At 49.9% G+C, this 13,510-nt stretch overlaps 3 protein-coding genes across 3 annotated transcripts; 2 read left to right on the top strand and 1 right to left on the bottom strand.

The window, feature by feature from the left end:
- Window positions 1-2,010: 2,010 nt before the first annotated feature.
- Window positions 2,011-2,906, top strand: H6S33_001138 (uncharacterized protein; the record flags this gene model as incomplete). The annotated part of the gene is made up of 3 exons (XM_044832483.1): window positions 2,011-2,221; window positions 2,291-2,530; window positions 2,623-2,906. The coding sequence occupies 3 exons, from the start codon at window positions 2,011-2,013 to the stop codon at window positions 2,904-2,906; spliced, it is 735 nt and encodes a 244-aa protein (XP_044694105.1).
- Window positions 2,907-3,284: 378 nt separating this feature from the next.
- On the bottom strand, window positions 3,285-5,135 carry H6S33_001137 (uncharacterized protein; the record flags this gene model as incomplete). Its single annotated transcript, XM_044832482.1, has 6 exons — window positions 3,285-3,295; window positions 3,352-3,427; window positions 3,547-4,566; window positions 4,627-4,791; window positions 4,868-4,958; window positions 5,032-5,135. The coding sequence occupies 6 exons, from the start codon at window positions 5,133-5,135 to the stop codon at window positions 3,285-3,287; spliced, it is 1,467 nt and encodes a 488-aa protein (XP_044694104.1).
- Window positions 5,136-7,406: 2,271 nt separating this feature from the next.
- On the top strand, window positions 7,407-9,333 carry H6S33_001136 (uncharacterized protein; the record flags this gene model as incomplete). Its single annotated transcript, XM_044832481.1, has 3 exons — window positions 7,407-8,192; window positions 8,251-8,850; window positions 8,929-9,333. 3 exons carry the CDS (start codon window positions 7,407-7,409, stop codon window positions 9,331-9,333), a joined length of 1,791 nt encoding a protein of 596 aa, XP_044694103.1.
- Window positions 9,334-13,510: the final 4,177 nt, after the last annotated feature.

Raw genomic sequence — 13,510 nt, 5'->3', positions numbered from 1 at the left:
GGCTGGTGTGAGTGGATTAATCCAATTCTAGCACATCATTGACCGTCCAAAATATATCTCTTTTTCTTTTTCTTTTTCTTTTTTGGAGTCAATTAACTATATCTTTTTATCTCTTTTGAAATTCAGGACTGTTCTTGAACGCGTCTTCTTGTTCAATCTCTTTTGTCACTTCACTTCACAACTTCTCATAAGTGGAAAGTGGTCCCTTTGGAATAGCACTCTCTTTTTCATCTTCAGACCGATTGAAAAGTTTTAATACCTACCTATTTTACTACCATCGTCGCCACCATACTACCTTCGCTATTTCCATATATCAAATCTCTTATGTGCTCCCTCCATCACGACTCTTTTTTTTGACTACTTAGTTACAAACCCAAACAACTAGTTTTTAGTTTTAGTCTTTTTTTGTCCCTATTATTTATTTCTTTCGGCGAAAGCAAGATACCCGCACGCAATCTAGCACTGCAATCGTTTACAACGTTATTTCCTTTCTTTTTCCTTCTTCTGAGAACCATTGGTGGATTGTCGGCCCGCGCCATAGGGATCCTCCTCCTCCGTTTTAGTTCTACCCGCCTATAGTTACCTGTACGTACTCATTCGCTTGTCGGGTGCGTTCGCGGTCAGAAAGTTATTCTTTGGTCCTGTTCCATTATTCCGTTCGTTCGAGGAGTTAGTTACATCTAGTTAGTTAGTGCGAGATCGAAACTTAAAACTCCGGGGGCCTGCTGGAGTACATGTATGTACTTTGGCGGCCCAGTTTCTTCTTTTAACAAATTCTCCGATCCGGTTTTGCCTCGTCTCGTCTCATCGAGTCCGTCCCGTCCGTCTGGGTGTTCGTCTGAAAAGGAATCTTTTTCTTTTTCTTTTCTTTCCTTTTTCTGTTCACGTCGGGCCCGTATCTGTAACGCTGCACTGCACGTAACCACCCGCCCGCCCACCCACTAGTACTAATCTACATTGTAAGTACTTTTTTGCACAAAGGGCAGATCGTAAGCTCACAGAGATGCCCTATCTGTGACCTACATATGTACTCTAGCTTTGGGGGTGAGTGGGTTTGCCTCGTATTCTGCACAAAGTGAAAGCGCGTCCCTTGCACCTTGCTGGAATGGCAGGTTGGCTGCACAGCCACGTGTGCCTATTTTAAGCACAGTCGGTTGTGGGGTTGGGAACATGAGACATCACTCGCCTGTTAGAATGGCAGAGTACGATAGCTGGTGGTTGATTGACCCCGCGTACCTACCACGTTGTTGCAATGTTGCACATTTGGGGAGAGACAGGAAGAAAAGTGCAGAAGAATAAATAGATATGATGTGCGGACGCGTTTGCGTGCAGATGGAGAGAGGGTAAGAAGGAACGTTAACGTCAGGAAGAAAAAAAAAAATCAAGAAAATTTTGCCTTGCCCGCGTCTTTTTTTTCTCTCTCGCCCAGTACAAGTCGTGCAGTGTGAGTGTGAGTGTGGGATCCGCGGGATTCACCATGGGTTCTAGACGCTGACATGACACGAGATCGATATCGTGCAAACCACCACATAACTTTTCGCGATCTGCAGAAGTTATGATAGACTCCTTCACCGGGGTATGGTCAACACGGGGGTGTGGTCAATTCCAAGCTTTTGAATGGAAACCAAAAGGGTATTCGATCAGCTCCCTGCGTATTATATATCACCCCAGCGTATATTTGAGATTGACCATACCCCCAGGAAGGAGTCTAGCTCAGCTGATCCGGTTAGAACTGCCAATGATCAAAAACACATCTTACTCTACTATTTACCAAGCTTTCTGTTCGCCAAGCTGGATACGGCTAGAGCAGGGAAGGGAAGGGAAGGACGCCTGCAGCGGAAAAACCCAACCCCACACTCCTTGGCACTGACATTGACACTGGCATGGGCATTTGACATCTTCACCCAACCCAGCTCCTCACGTGCGTCCAACAACTTCAATCCCTCCCCCCAATACCCCAGTCTCCAACCCCCCAATTGCACCCCCCAACCCCCAACTCCCACCCGCGCTATGCCCCCCCACCCCTCCATCCTCATCTCCATCTCCGGCGGCTCCTCCGCCGGCAAAAAGACCGTCCTCACGGGCCTCGAAAGCGCCCTCCGCGCCGCCAGCAACAATACCCTCTCCATCACGACCCTGCACCAGCGCGACTTCCTGCGCCCGCTCACGGAGGCCCAGCATACCACTGCTGCCGCGGGGAAGTTGGATTTGGAGAAACTGGGTATGCCCCCTTCCCCCTTCCCCCGGAAGAGGGCTGATGTTGGGCTGGGCTGACCTGGGGGCGGGGTAGGCGTGTACGACCTGGACCTCATGGCCGACACTATATCGGCGCTGCTAGCCGGCGGGGGGAGTGTGGGGGTGCCGGTGGTGGACGTGCAGCACCGGCGCAGTGAGAATAGAACGGTGGTGGAGGCGCCGGACGTGGTGATCGCGGAGGGGTGTTATTTGCTGACGCACCGGCGGTTGGTGGAGCTGGCGGGCGTGAAGATCTTTGTGGACTGTGATGCGGACGTGAGGTTGGCGCGGAAAGGTATGTCCGCCCCTCTCCCATATTCGTGATATATGTATCTATGACCCATGCGAATTGGGGGACTTATGATTGCCTGAGTTTGGGGGGAATAGTCGTGCGCGACCAAGAGACCAGCAAGCTCTCGCTCGACGTCATCCTGGACCAGTATGTGCGCCACTGCAAGCCCGCGTACGAGCAGACGATCCTGCCGACGAAGACGGTCTCCGACATCATCCTGCCGGCGGGCGCGGAGGGCCCGGGGATCGAGTTGATTGCGCATGGGGTGATGGATGATCTGAAGGGGAGGAGGAGGAGGCCGTCGCTCACGCTGACGAGCTACTCGTTGAGTGAGGTGGACTTGACGAGTGGGGCGGGGTCGTATTATCAGGCGGTGTAGTGGGGTTTTTGGTTTGGGGGGTCAATGATGGGAGTGGGGATGGTAAATGGTAATATAGCAATGATAATAACGCACGAGGACTGATGACTATTTCTTTTATAGAGTACAACTACTACTAAGTACTGGTACTGCTACCAGTAGTGCTAACTAATACTAGTATATGAACTCGTCTGGCCAACTCCCCTCCCCTCCATTTAAGAGTCCTAAGCATTGAAAATGGTAAAAAGAAACAAAAAGAAAAAGAAAAGCTAAGGCAAGAGCAAAATAAAAATCGAAATCGAAATTGTAAACTTTGAAAAGGGGAGAGAGAGAAAGAAAATATTTGGGGAGTCCGTCCGTAAAAGAGCAAAAAAAGATCCTAGCCATTAAATCTAAACCTTACGCCTGCCCTAATCGCTCGGTTCATTCTTCACACTCTCCTCGTTGCTGTTAGTGCTGACCGCACTGTTCTTCCGTGACCGCTTGATCCTTTCTCGCAAAAGTTTCTCTCGGAGCTGGTATTCCCGTTGCTGAAGTGTCAACTAACCGTCCAATTGTTAAATCGCGCCCGGAGTCTCTCTTTTTCTTTTAAAAATACAATAGACAAAAAGCAAAAGGCAAAGAAAGCAAAAAAAAATATGAAATGGTGAAATCAACAAACCTCTGGATCTTCCTTTCTGCCATCATCCTTCTTGGAGCTCTCAGCTACCTCCCTCTCCCTTGGCTTTGGAGACTCACCAGCTTCGGCCGAGACCGACCGTCTCCTCTTAGTAGGAGTAGTATCCCTCACCCTGTCCTCTGGCGAGTGGCGACGGCGATCATTGTGGTGGTGGCGTTGGTCGCCGCGGGGACTTCGGCTTCGTTCATCACGTCTTCCTTTCCTCTCATCAGCATGCGACTTCGTGTAAGAAGGTGACCGTCTTCTCCGATCCACTCCACGCTCTACAGATACTGAACGCTCCCTCCGCCGACTGTTAGAGTCTCTCTTACGAGCAGGCGGAGACCGAGATGGAGATCTCGAGGACGAGTCATATGACGACCTGGAAGTTCGGGAATGGGAAGATGAAGATCGGGCAGACGACGGCGTGGTCGATCTGTGTCTATCCCGGCCCTTGCGTTCCGGCGACAGCGCCCGTCGTTTCCGGCCATGGTCCGAGGACCGGGACCTCGAGCGGTCTCTCCTGTTGTTGCTGCGGCGAGGCTCCGGCGATCTGGAGTACTCTGGCGAACGCCTGTTGGTGTTGCTCCTGCGATAGTCATCTCTCCTACGTGGGGGCGGCGAGCGTGACCTTGACCGGGAACGTCCAAATCTGGTGTTCCTGCCTTCACGGTTGTCAAAATCACGTCGTTCATATCCTCTACGTGACGGAATGTACGTGTCTGTCTCTCTGCGCTCCCTAAACCTCTCTCTGCGCGCTCCTCCTCTGGGTGGCGGTGATGCTTCGCGTCGTGGTGGCGGCCGAGATGCAAGGATTTCAGGGGAACGGCGGCGCCGGTTCACCGGTGATGCCGAGTGACGCGGCCGCGGCTGGTAGATGTCTCTACCGCCCCTCTCGGGTGGTGGTCCACCGCGGCGGCGCTCGCCGCGCTCGCGATCCCGTATCTCGTTCAAGCTCCGGTCCTTCTGTTCCTCTTCTTCCCGCTTACGTTGTTGTGCTTCGGTGATCTTGGCAGCTTCCGCCTATGGGGTCGTATAAGCATTGTGTGATCAGTCTGTACATAGCGAATAAGGATGAGTTACCCGCTGCTGACGCAATTCCTCTTTTTTCTGCTCTAGCAGCTCCGTCGGAACTCCTTGCGGGTTTGCTTGGGCGCTCAGGAGCAAGTTCCACATCTGCTTGCAAAACGCAGCCGTATCCTTTTCTAGAAACCCTGTGAGATTGATTTGTATTTTTTTCGGATCAGGCTGAACCTATCAGTAAAATTCCACTTTGAAGGAGCTGCATATAGCGGGGGGAGGGGGGTATAAAGGTAAAACTCACAAATCGCTCCTCCTCCAGCATGCCAAAGATGAAGTCGATAACAACATCGTCCTCGTTACCTAATATCCCAATGACCTGCCCGGAGATCCATCTTTGTGAATAAACCAGTAAAAGTCAGCTCACAACATAGCATGTTAGAAACAAGGCTGGAAGGGAAAACAAACTGCTTCATAACCTCCAGGTTGACCTTCTCCCTGTCGACTTTCTTGGAGTACTCGGGTGGAAACTTTGTGCTCTTGAGCAGTTTCGCATCAACACCGCTAGCCATTATTGTAGGTGATTGGGAGTTGGGGGTTTGTTGTTCGTGATGGTATGATGAGGTGCTGTTGTATTGGGTAGTGGCAGTGTAAAGATGGGCGCGGAGGACGGGGAAAAAGAAGGTTGGATACGTAGCGGCCGAAAAAGACCAGCGGGACGCGCGCTTAGTCAGCGCGGAAAGAAAAAAAAATAACAAGCGCGCTTTAGGCTAGTGTGCCTCAATAACGAGCTGTCAACGTCGTCTAGGTAGCGTGTAAGGCAGCTAGCTAGCAAGGGCCCTTTTTTTTTTTTTAGCGATTCTGGGCGTACGAGTTTTTGGCTGGTTCCCTTTAATTTATATGTGCTCAAGGCTTTTCCTGATGAATTTCATCTTAATGTTTCAAATCGTGCTGCGGGGCTCTAGCATGCAGAAGTCTTCTCTGCAGATACATAGATAAGCAAACGCCTTCAGTCCTCTAGACAAATCGGGTGAATGCCTTGGGAGAACTGCTACCGGGTAATACCTTATGACACCTCTATGCATTTATAAATCCCCGTTCCAGTTAAAGCCAGCCCCGAGTAGCTACATGCTTTAAGATTTACTGAAAAGTGATCTTTCGAAGGATGGTAAACATGGAAAAATCTGTGTTCACCCGCCTCCTCCCGTTATCCAGGTCCGAATATATAGCTGTCTCCAATCATCACGGACGTAACCATCTCCACGGTAAAATAACATTGGGGGTGTACTTTAACGCAGCTGTCTGTGTATTTAGGTGGGTTTTCGTCCCGGATGTCACGTTAGGCTCTGTTATCGATATGGCTACATGTATTGAAACGACAGCGAGGCCAGATCCGTGGACACGTCATGTGCTGATTATACACGATTTCCTGATTATACGACAAAGTATCCTATTCGATTCGTGACCATAAAGTTCGCCGGCTACAATTAAACCTCCGAGTCTTCAATATAATCAGGCTTCTCTTACTTTTCGATCTCGTCTCACCAATACCTGAAACATCCGAGTGGTCGAGTGATGCCTTGTGACTAATATATCCCGTCTTGAGCCAACCTCAGGTTCTTACGTTTTCTCTGAATTCCCCAGGCTCTCCCCAAGATTTAGCTTCAACATCGTTAGTGTTTAACGATTGTTACACCCTAGCCAAGTTTAAATGGTAAGTAATATACCCTACTCTTGTTCCCCTCCAGTGAGGAACCATTTCTTCACCATGCGTAAACTTCTTCCCCCCATATGCGTGGTTGTTGCAGCTAGTACTTATGTTTTTCTCCCATTTAGTGATTGCTACATGCTCCGGGGTACCACAAGCTATGGATATGGAGCCGAGTGTTGACTACCACAGACATGCAGCACCTATCACTATCGTTATAAGAATTTCCTCTCGCCAGAATTACAATATATGGCGAGCACTTGTGCATAAAACGCTTGAAAACACACCCGGGGAGTTCATAATTCTAATGTTATTGGTTTCATAATCTCTTCAAACCACTTATGTCTGCTCAGGCCCAATGAGAGAAGGTACGCGTATGTGCAACGCACATGTGGTTATGAGTAAGGGAGCAATTATGGACAGTCATAGCTCAATGCCAGAATACCGGTTAATTTTACTATTGGGCTAACTGTAGTTGGTTACAGCAGTTGGGTTAATGTCTGTTCATTCGCGCTTGCCTGACTTTATGGGAAGGTGGTTCAACTACATATATCCGCAAGGAAAGAGTCACTACGCTATGAGAAATTGTTACACGAGTTTCTCACAGCCCGTGCCGTGGTTCCCCAAGATCTGGCCAACCAGTTGAATGGTATGTAAATCGGAGGTCAATGATTAGTATACGTGTAGATATGGCTGTACGCACATCAGCCAAAACTCATGCCGGAAAGATCGGAAGGATCTCCCTCCTTATGCCTGAGGTTTCTGAAGACTGCGGGGAAAAGGGGTTTTCAAATTGACGGGATCGGTAAGTACAGACAGCTCTCCCTGGCAAATCCCGAAATGGTTGTCTTATCGATTGGCTATAAGGTCTTTGACTCAATTTAGAGACATACTCTGTCAGATACATGAGAAATCAGCGTTACACAACCAAGATTTCAAATATCAGACCCCAGCCTCAATCCCCGGTAACTGCACTAGTGCTGAAGATTGTCCTCCCGGGGCAGTGGATCTCGGCATATCGCACAGATGAGTGACGAGAACAGCTGATAGCTATCCTAGCTTCTGGGTTCAATATAAAAAGCCAAATCCCCTGGGTTTTTATTTGTCAAAAGTGAAAATTTAATTAATCCTCACAATGCTAGGAGCTCTTTGCAGCACACTCCTGCTACAACGGCAGCAATCCGACACCGCCCTCCTCAACTCCCAAAACACAGATTCGACAGCTCCTACAGACTCAAATGTGGTCGTCGTAGGCTCCGGCATCCACTCCCTGATCTACGCCATCCATGCCATGAAAATCGATCTAAGCCAGCCTAATGGCGGGTCAACTTCGATCACAGTACTAGAAAAGTCAAATAGCCCCGGTTATAAGATCGGTGAGAGCACATTAACAGTTTTCGGCCTGTGGTTAAAAACAGTCGGTATTGATTCACCACTACTATGGTGCCTTTTCGGCCCAAAGGATGGTTTGGCTTTCTACTACCTTCCCCAGAGTGGTGATCCAGAAAAATATACGTCGTTCTGCGCGAATGGTCCGCCGGGTGATTTTGTACCGACCCTGCAGATTGAGCGCAAGATTAGTGAGTTGCTGCTTACGCTGTTTGCGCAGCGGCTTGGGGTGAAGGTGTTGCATGGGCATGCGGTCGATATTGATGCAACGAGGTTTGAGGAGAATGAGAGTACGGTTAGGGTTAAGAATGTTGAGACAAAAAAGGAGTCTGAGATTCGGGCCCAACTGGTTGTGGATGCTACGGGGAGGTTCCGGCGCTTTGCGTCGAAGGCGTCGAGGATTAAACGTTTTGAGGGGTGGAATACTGATGCTTTCTGGGCTTATTTTGAATGTCCTGGGGATGAGTCCAACATCCCATTGAGTAATTACGAATCGTGCAATACCAACCATATATGTCTCGCAGAAGGGTGTGTATTATCTTCAATACGCATGAAGACTTGAAATAGCTCTAATAGGCTTCTCATAATAGATGGGCCTGGGTTATCCGACTACCCTCCTGGGAAGGCAGCTCAATCCCAAATCTGATGTCAATGATCAACCACCTCCTCGACCTCAACGCCCGCAACACCCCCGCGACCAATTCCCCTCCTGTCACGAACTTGCACAGAAATTCAACCTCAAATTCCGCTGGATCGTTAGTATCGGCTTTGCGCTGCGCAACGACGTCGTTTACCCTAGCGACCTGTCTGCCTATGGTACCCACGAGGGCGAAAAGCGCTTTAACTGGATCGTCTCTCGCTACCCCAAAATGCAAGGCCTCATGAACCAACACGTCCTCATCCAGGATCTCTATGGACCCAACACAACATGGTTCATCCGTAAGCAACTTACCTACCAATCCCCGAAGGTTTCCGGGAAAGGTTGGGTGGCCATCGGCGATGCCGTCGGATTCACAAACCCACTTTTCTCGCTGGGAATCAATGCGAACATAGGAACCAGTGTATTCGCCGCAGAGCTTACGCAGCACTACCTGGTAGACCCGGGATCCCGCGCGGAGGTACTAGGCAAGTACGACGCTTACTGCGAGAACCGCATACCAGGGCTGCACCGCATGAACGTATTCAATTACGTGTGTATGCGCTCGCCCGCCCTGGGACCTCTGGGTCCACTATGGCAGTACCTGGCTGGTACCGGAAACACGAACTAGCAAAAGATCCGGTCGTACGAGTTCAGCAACGTCAGCGAGATGCTGATGGGCTGGGACTGGGGCGCACACGAGGCTGAGTACGTCGCCTTCGTGACGCAAGCAATTGCCCTGCTGGAGGGCCCGCCCACCGAGCCAGCGCCGGAGGTGGTGCAGGAAGTGATGAGGTTGTCGGACGAGGCGGTGACGAGGGTGCTAGCATCGGGCAGGTATAAGAACCGGTGGGCGGGCCTGCTGAGGTGGTATGACGATGATCTGCGGTTCTGTGGGGATAAGGTGTGGAAGGACGTGCTGTCACGGCGGTGTGGCGGGTGTGGGAACTGGAGGATTCTGAGGCAGGATTTGTTGGGGTGTGCGACGTGTGGGCACCTGTCGTCGCAGGAGGAGTCGTGCAAGATTCTTGTGTAGTAGTGCTTTTCCTGTTAGGTGTGGCGGGCTTGGGGTCAGTACTGACGGCGGACAGTTGAACAGAGGATCTGGATCGAGTTAAATCATGAAGCAATAGTACATTATAATGCAAAGACATCGTGAGCACATACCTATATGAATGAAGCTTTGAGGATTGGCGCCCATTTTTGGGTGACATACATACGCTTGGTGTGGGACCCTTGATGTTCTTATAATTATGTAAATAGCAGATCTCAAAACAATCCCCGGTATCCCCAGGCCCCAAGCCGTCGCCATGCCTCTCTGCGCAAATCTGGTGTTGGGCACACATCACACATGTTGATCATAGCTATCGATATCAACCACACCTGCAGCTGCACGAGCGATCACTCGACATGCCATCCCAGCCTAACCCAACATAGCACAACCACGCCCCAACCCTAGCCCAGCACACACACAATCTCACGATGCCCTTACCCTTTCCGTCATCCATCCACACACCCTTGCCCACATCACACCAATCCAAACCCCGGACCGAGTGATCGGCCATGACACACCCAATCACCGCCGATCACCCCAAAAACAAAAAGCTTATCCCCGCCCAACCCGCATCAACCCGCATCAACACATCTCGCCAAGCTGGCAGATAGACATTCCACATCCACAATTAACTCACTCTGCCAAGAAACGTAACGCGTATGGATCCAGAGTAAAAAAATAAAGAAAAAAAACGATGACGCAGCTACATGTAGCTAGGCTTACTTTACTGGAAGAGTAATATGGCTACCGGAGCCGTGGAAATTCGGAGTAGAGGGGATGGAGTAAGCTTTTACGTAGACGTACATACATCTAACCGGCGGCCGTTGCGTTGCTATACTTAGTGCTTGGTGCGGGTTTTGTCCTTTTGGTGGATGGATGGATGGATGGATGGATGGATGGATGGCGGCGACGGCGGATTGGGTAAGGGGAGGTGGATTAGTAACTGGGAGTACGATTTACTATGCTTAACGAGGCAGACAGAGAGAGCCTCAGATCATATCATGTGTAGTCTGAGTGAGCGTGAATGGGTGAGGTGAGGGTGTGGCATCATACCATACACTACATGTACTCTACCTGGTATGGTCACGAACTTGTACTCCAATGGTTCCTTACGCTACGCTGCGCGGGTATACACAGCGAACGAGCGAGTGAGCATGGGAAATTGGAGGTGCAGCTACCCTTCCTTCCCTTCCCTACCCTTTCCTTTCCTTTAGGCTTCGCTCCCTATATTCCCTACCTCTAGAGTGTATGTAGGGAACATATGGAGGTTAGAGTAGGTAGTGCCTGGCGGCGGGCGTACATAGAGTACGTACGCATGGCCGCTCACCCAGTCTCTTTCTGTCTCTTCCTGTCTCGTCTCTTTCTCATCTGGGCCTTTAGAGCACCCTAGTTAGATACCTAACCTAACTTAGAGTACCTAGATGGGATGGCTGGATACTCTATCTGTGTACCACTCCACTCAACACGAAACAACGGAGCCACCACCGCCCTGGTCCTTTCCTCCTTCGTTCCCTTGTTCCCTAATTCCCTATTTTCCTTTCTACACCACGAGGGGGAGAGAGGTGTGGTAATAATAATAATATAGCATTGCACCCGGTAACCCAACCCCCAGATCTGCTCTACTCCGCCATGCCAGCCAGATACATAGCCAGCCAGATACATAGCCAGCCAGATACATAGCCAGCCAACCAGTCAGAACAGGGCAAGTGACTGCCGGCTACCGGCAGAAAGAGAGTGTAACAAGCCTTCCCTAGCCGCCTAGTGTGTATATGTATGGACTAGCAGACCGAGTGATGGAGCATGCCCGACATCAGAGACAGAGGCAAAAACGTGGCTACATATGGCACTCTAGCTTAGAGGTCGAGAGGAAGAGAGAGTGGTGAATGATCGCCCATTTGTGGCTTTGTGGAGGAAACCAGGACATCGGGAGTGTGTGATTCGCGGGGGGTATGATGATATTGGGCATATCATAGGCAGAGTAGAGTACGTACTGCGAGATGATGAGGATATCTCTACTCTATCGAGTGAGAGGGTGGGAGGGACCCTATGATAATGATATTGATACACACACCTACACCCACGTGCACCCACACAGATTGAAGAAAGGAAAGGAGGGAGGGAGGGAGAAAGGTAGGTAGGGTAGGCGGAAAAACTTTAACTCCTGTTTTCGATATCGAGGCTATGTATGCTGCCATCACTGTACTTAATCTATTCTACCTACAGCCACTCTATTCTCCGCCGCCCTACACACACGCACACACACACACACCCATCTCGAGTCCCCATGAAGAGTGAAAAGTAGAAGTGGCCAGACAGACAGACCGCACAGAAAGAAAAAAACAGGAAAAGGAAAAGGAAAAGGAAAAGGGGAAATGATCGCCCTCCGCTTTTCCTGTTTCGTTTCGTCTGCAATAACAATAATAAGGGATAATAGAACGGTAAAAAGGGGGGGTTGATGAGAAGGGAAGAAAAAAATAAAAGTGAAATTATTGAATCTCGATGCCATGCACGACTGACCGATGGTATATCGGACATGAAGGCCAGGGAGAGGGAGGGACGGTATATTCCACCCTCCTAATGAAGTGTGTTTGGTGTGTGGTGGTGTGTAGGTGGTATGGTCGATCATGGTGGTGTGTGGGTGTAACGAACGAAATGAAATTGTCCGCCCCGATGGCCATGGTCACCGTTGAAAATATTTACATAGGTATGTAGCTTAACCTAAATTACCCACATCACACCCCCTCCCTCACCTCCCGTGAACCTTTGGGGGGTGGGGAGAGATTTCGTGGAGTAGGTAGTGAGATGATAGACTAGATCTTACGGCGGGAAATGATAGATGACGGGCATTATGCGAACCAATGTTTCAAGAGCTACCAAACGAATGGAAAACTCCAGTGTGTGCAGCAGCAGCTGCCCAGACTCCAGAGTTGACATCATGGGTACTCTAACGATATATTAGGAGAATTCCGTCCACCCAACGTTTCAAAATCAACAGCCATTGGTTCTAGAAATCCATTGCCGTGCATATGCCCAGCCTTGTACTCTATCCTGATCTCCCAAACCCAAACGTAAAGAAAATGGAACATTCCGAGGAAGCATGAGGAAAAAAAAAAGTGACACCCGGTAGCCCATATATCTTGGCATCACCGTAACTCTGGGACCCTCTAATAATCATTTTTTTGCTCTAACTTCTCCTAGGAGAGAGATACTGGGCTGGTGCTTAGACGATGACAAGCCAGCAACGTGGGCACAACGTGCGGATGTTAATCCTTCTGTCTGCCAGCGGTATGGGGCTCCTCCAGAGGGGGAGGGGGAGGGGTTCCATTTGAGCGGATATTACTATACTCTAGAGCCCTCTGCGCAAGGCCTAAGGGCTCTAGGTCCTCTCTAGTTACCTATCAGAAAAACGTTCCTTGTTAGAGTAGAGTACGGGGTGCGGGTTATTGCATGTGTGTTGTGTCTGTTCAGGTAAAGTAAAGTAAAGTGAAGTGAAGGTTCAATGAAATTTCGAGGTTTGATGTTTCTACTCTACTGCTGTATGCGGTACAAGCTAGCAAGGTACTGAATCGATCAGATATGAGCAACTGCACGCGATCCTGGCCTGGGAAAACACCTCGCCAAGGCCCACCACGCTCACGATTCCTAGCCCAGATCGATGCGGTAAGTGCAGCCAAAAAGGCTTGATGCAATCCAAGGACACCCTGCTGCCATCAGGAGGAAGAACCGAACGTGTGTCCAGATCTGGCCAGGGAAGACGCGATAAGTAAATTGCGGGGAATACTTACATAGATTATTAAAAAAAAGTGTCTAGTCTTTTTTTTGGGCGTAGGCTGCTCTAGCCAGGCCTGGATATTAGCGCGCACGGACTCCCAAGGCGCGATGTGATCTGTTACTTTTTTTCTCCGGTGAGGGAGTTGAAGGACCAGTTTTTGCCGGCGGTGGTGGCTTTTTTGGTGGCTTTTTTGACACGGCGGTTTTCCCCAACCTCAATCGATAGGCGAAAAGCTATTGAAGGAGCCCCCCCGTCGGGATTCACTACCAATCTGGGGTGAAAGAGAGGGACATCCCAAAAGAGCGACCAAGCGCAGACAGGTTGTTGGTAGGATTAGGTAGAACCATATGTACAAGGGGCGTTTCGTTGTTGCTTTCTGTATCAGCG

The sequence above is a fragment of the Morchella sextelata genome (genome assembly GCF_020137385.1).
Source record: "Morchella sextelata strain SCLS chromosome Unknown scls_10, whole genome shotgun sequence".
NCBI lineage: Eukaryota > Fungi > Ascomycota > Pezizomycetes > Pezizales > Morchellaceae > Morchella > Morchella sextelata.
Note: the sequence above shows the minus strand (reverse complement) of the source record. Positions and strands in the feature narration are given on the sequence as shown.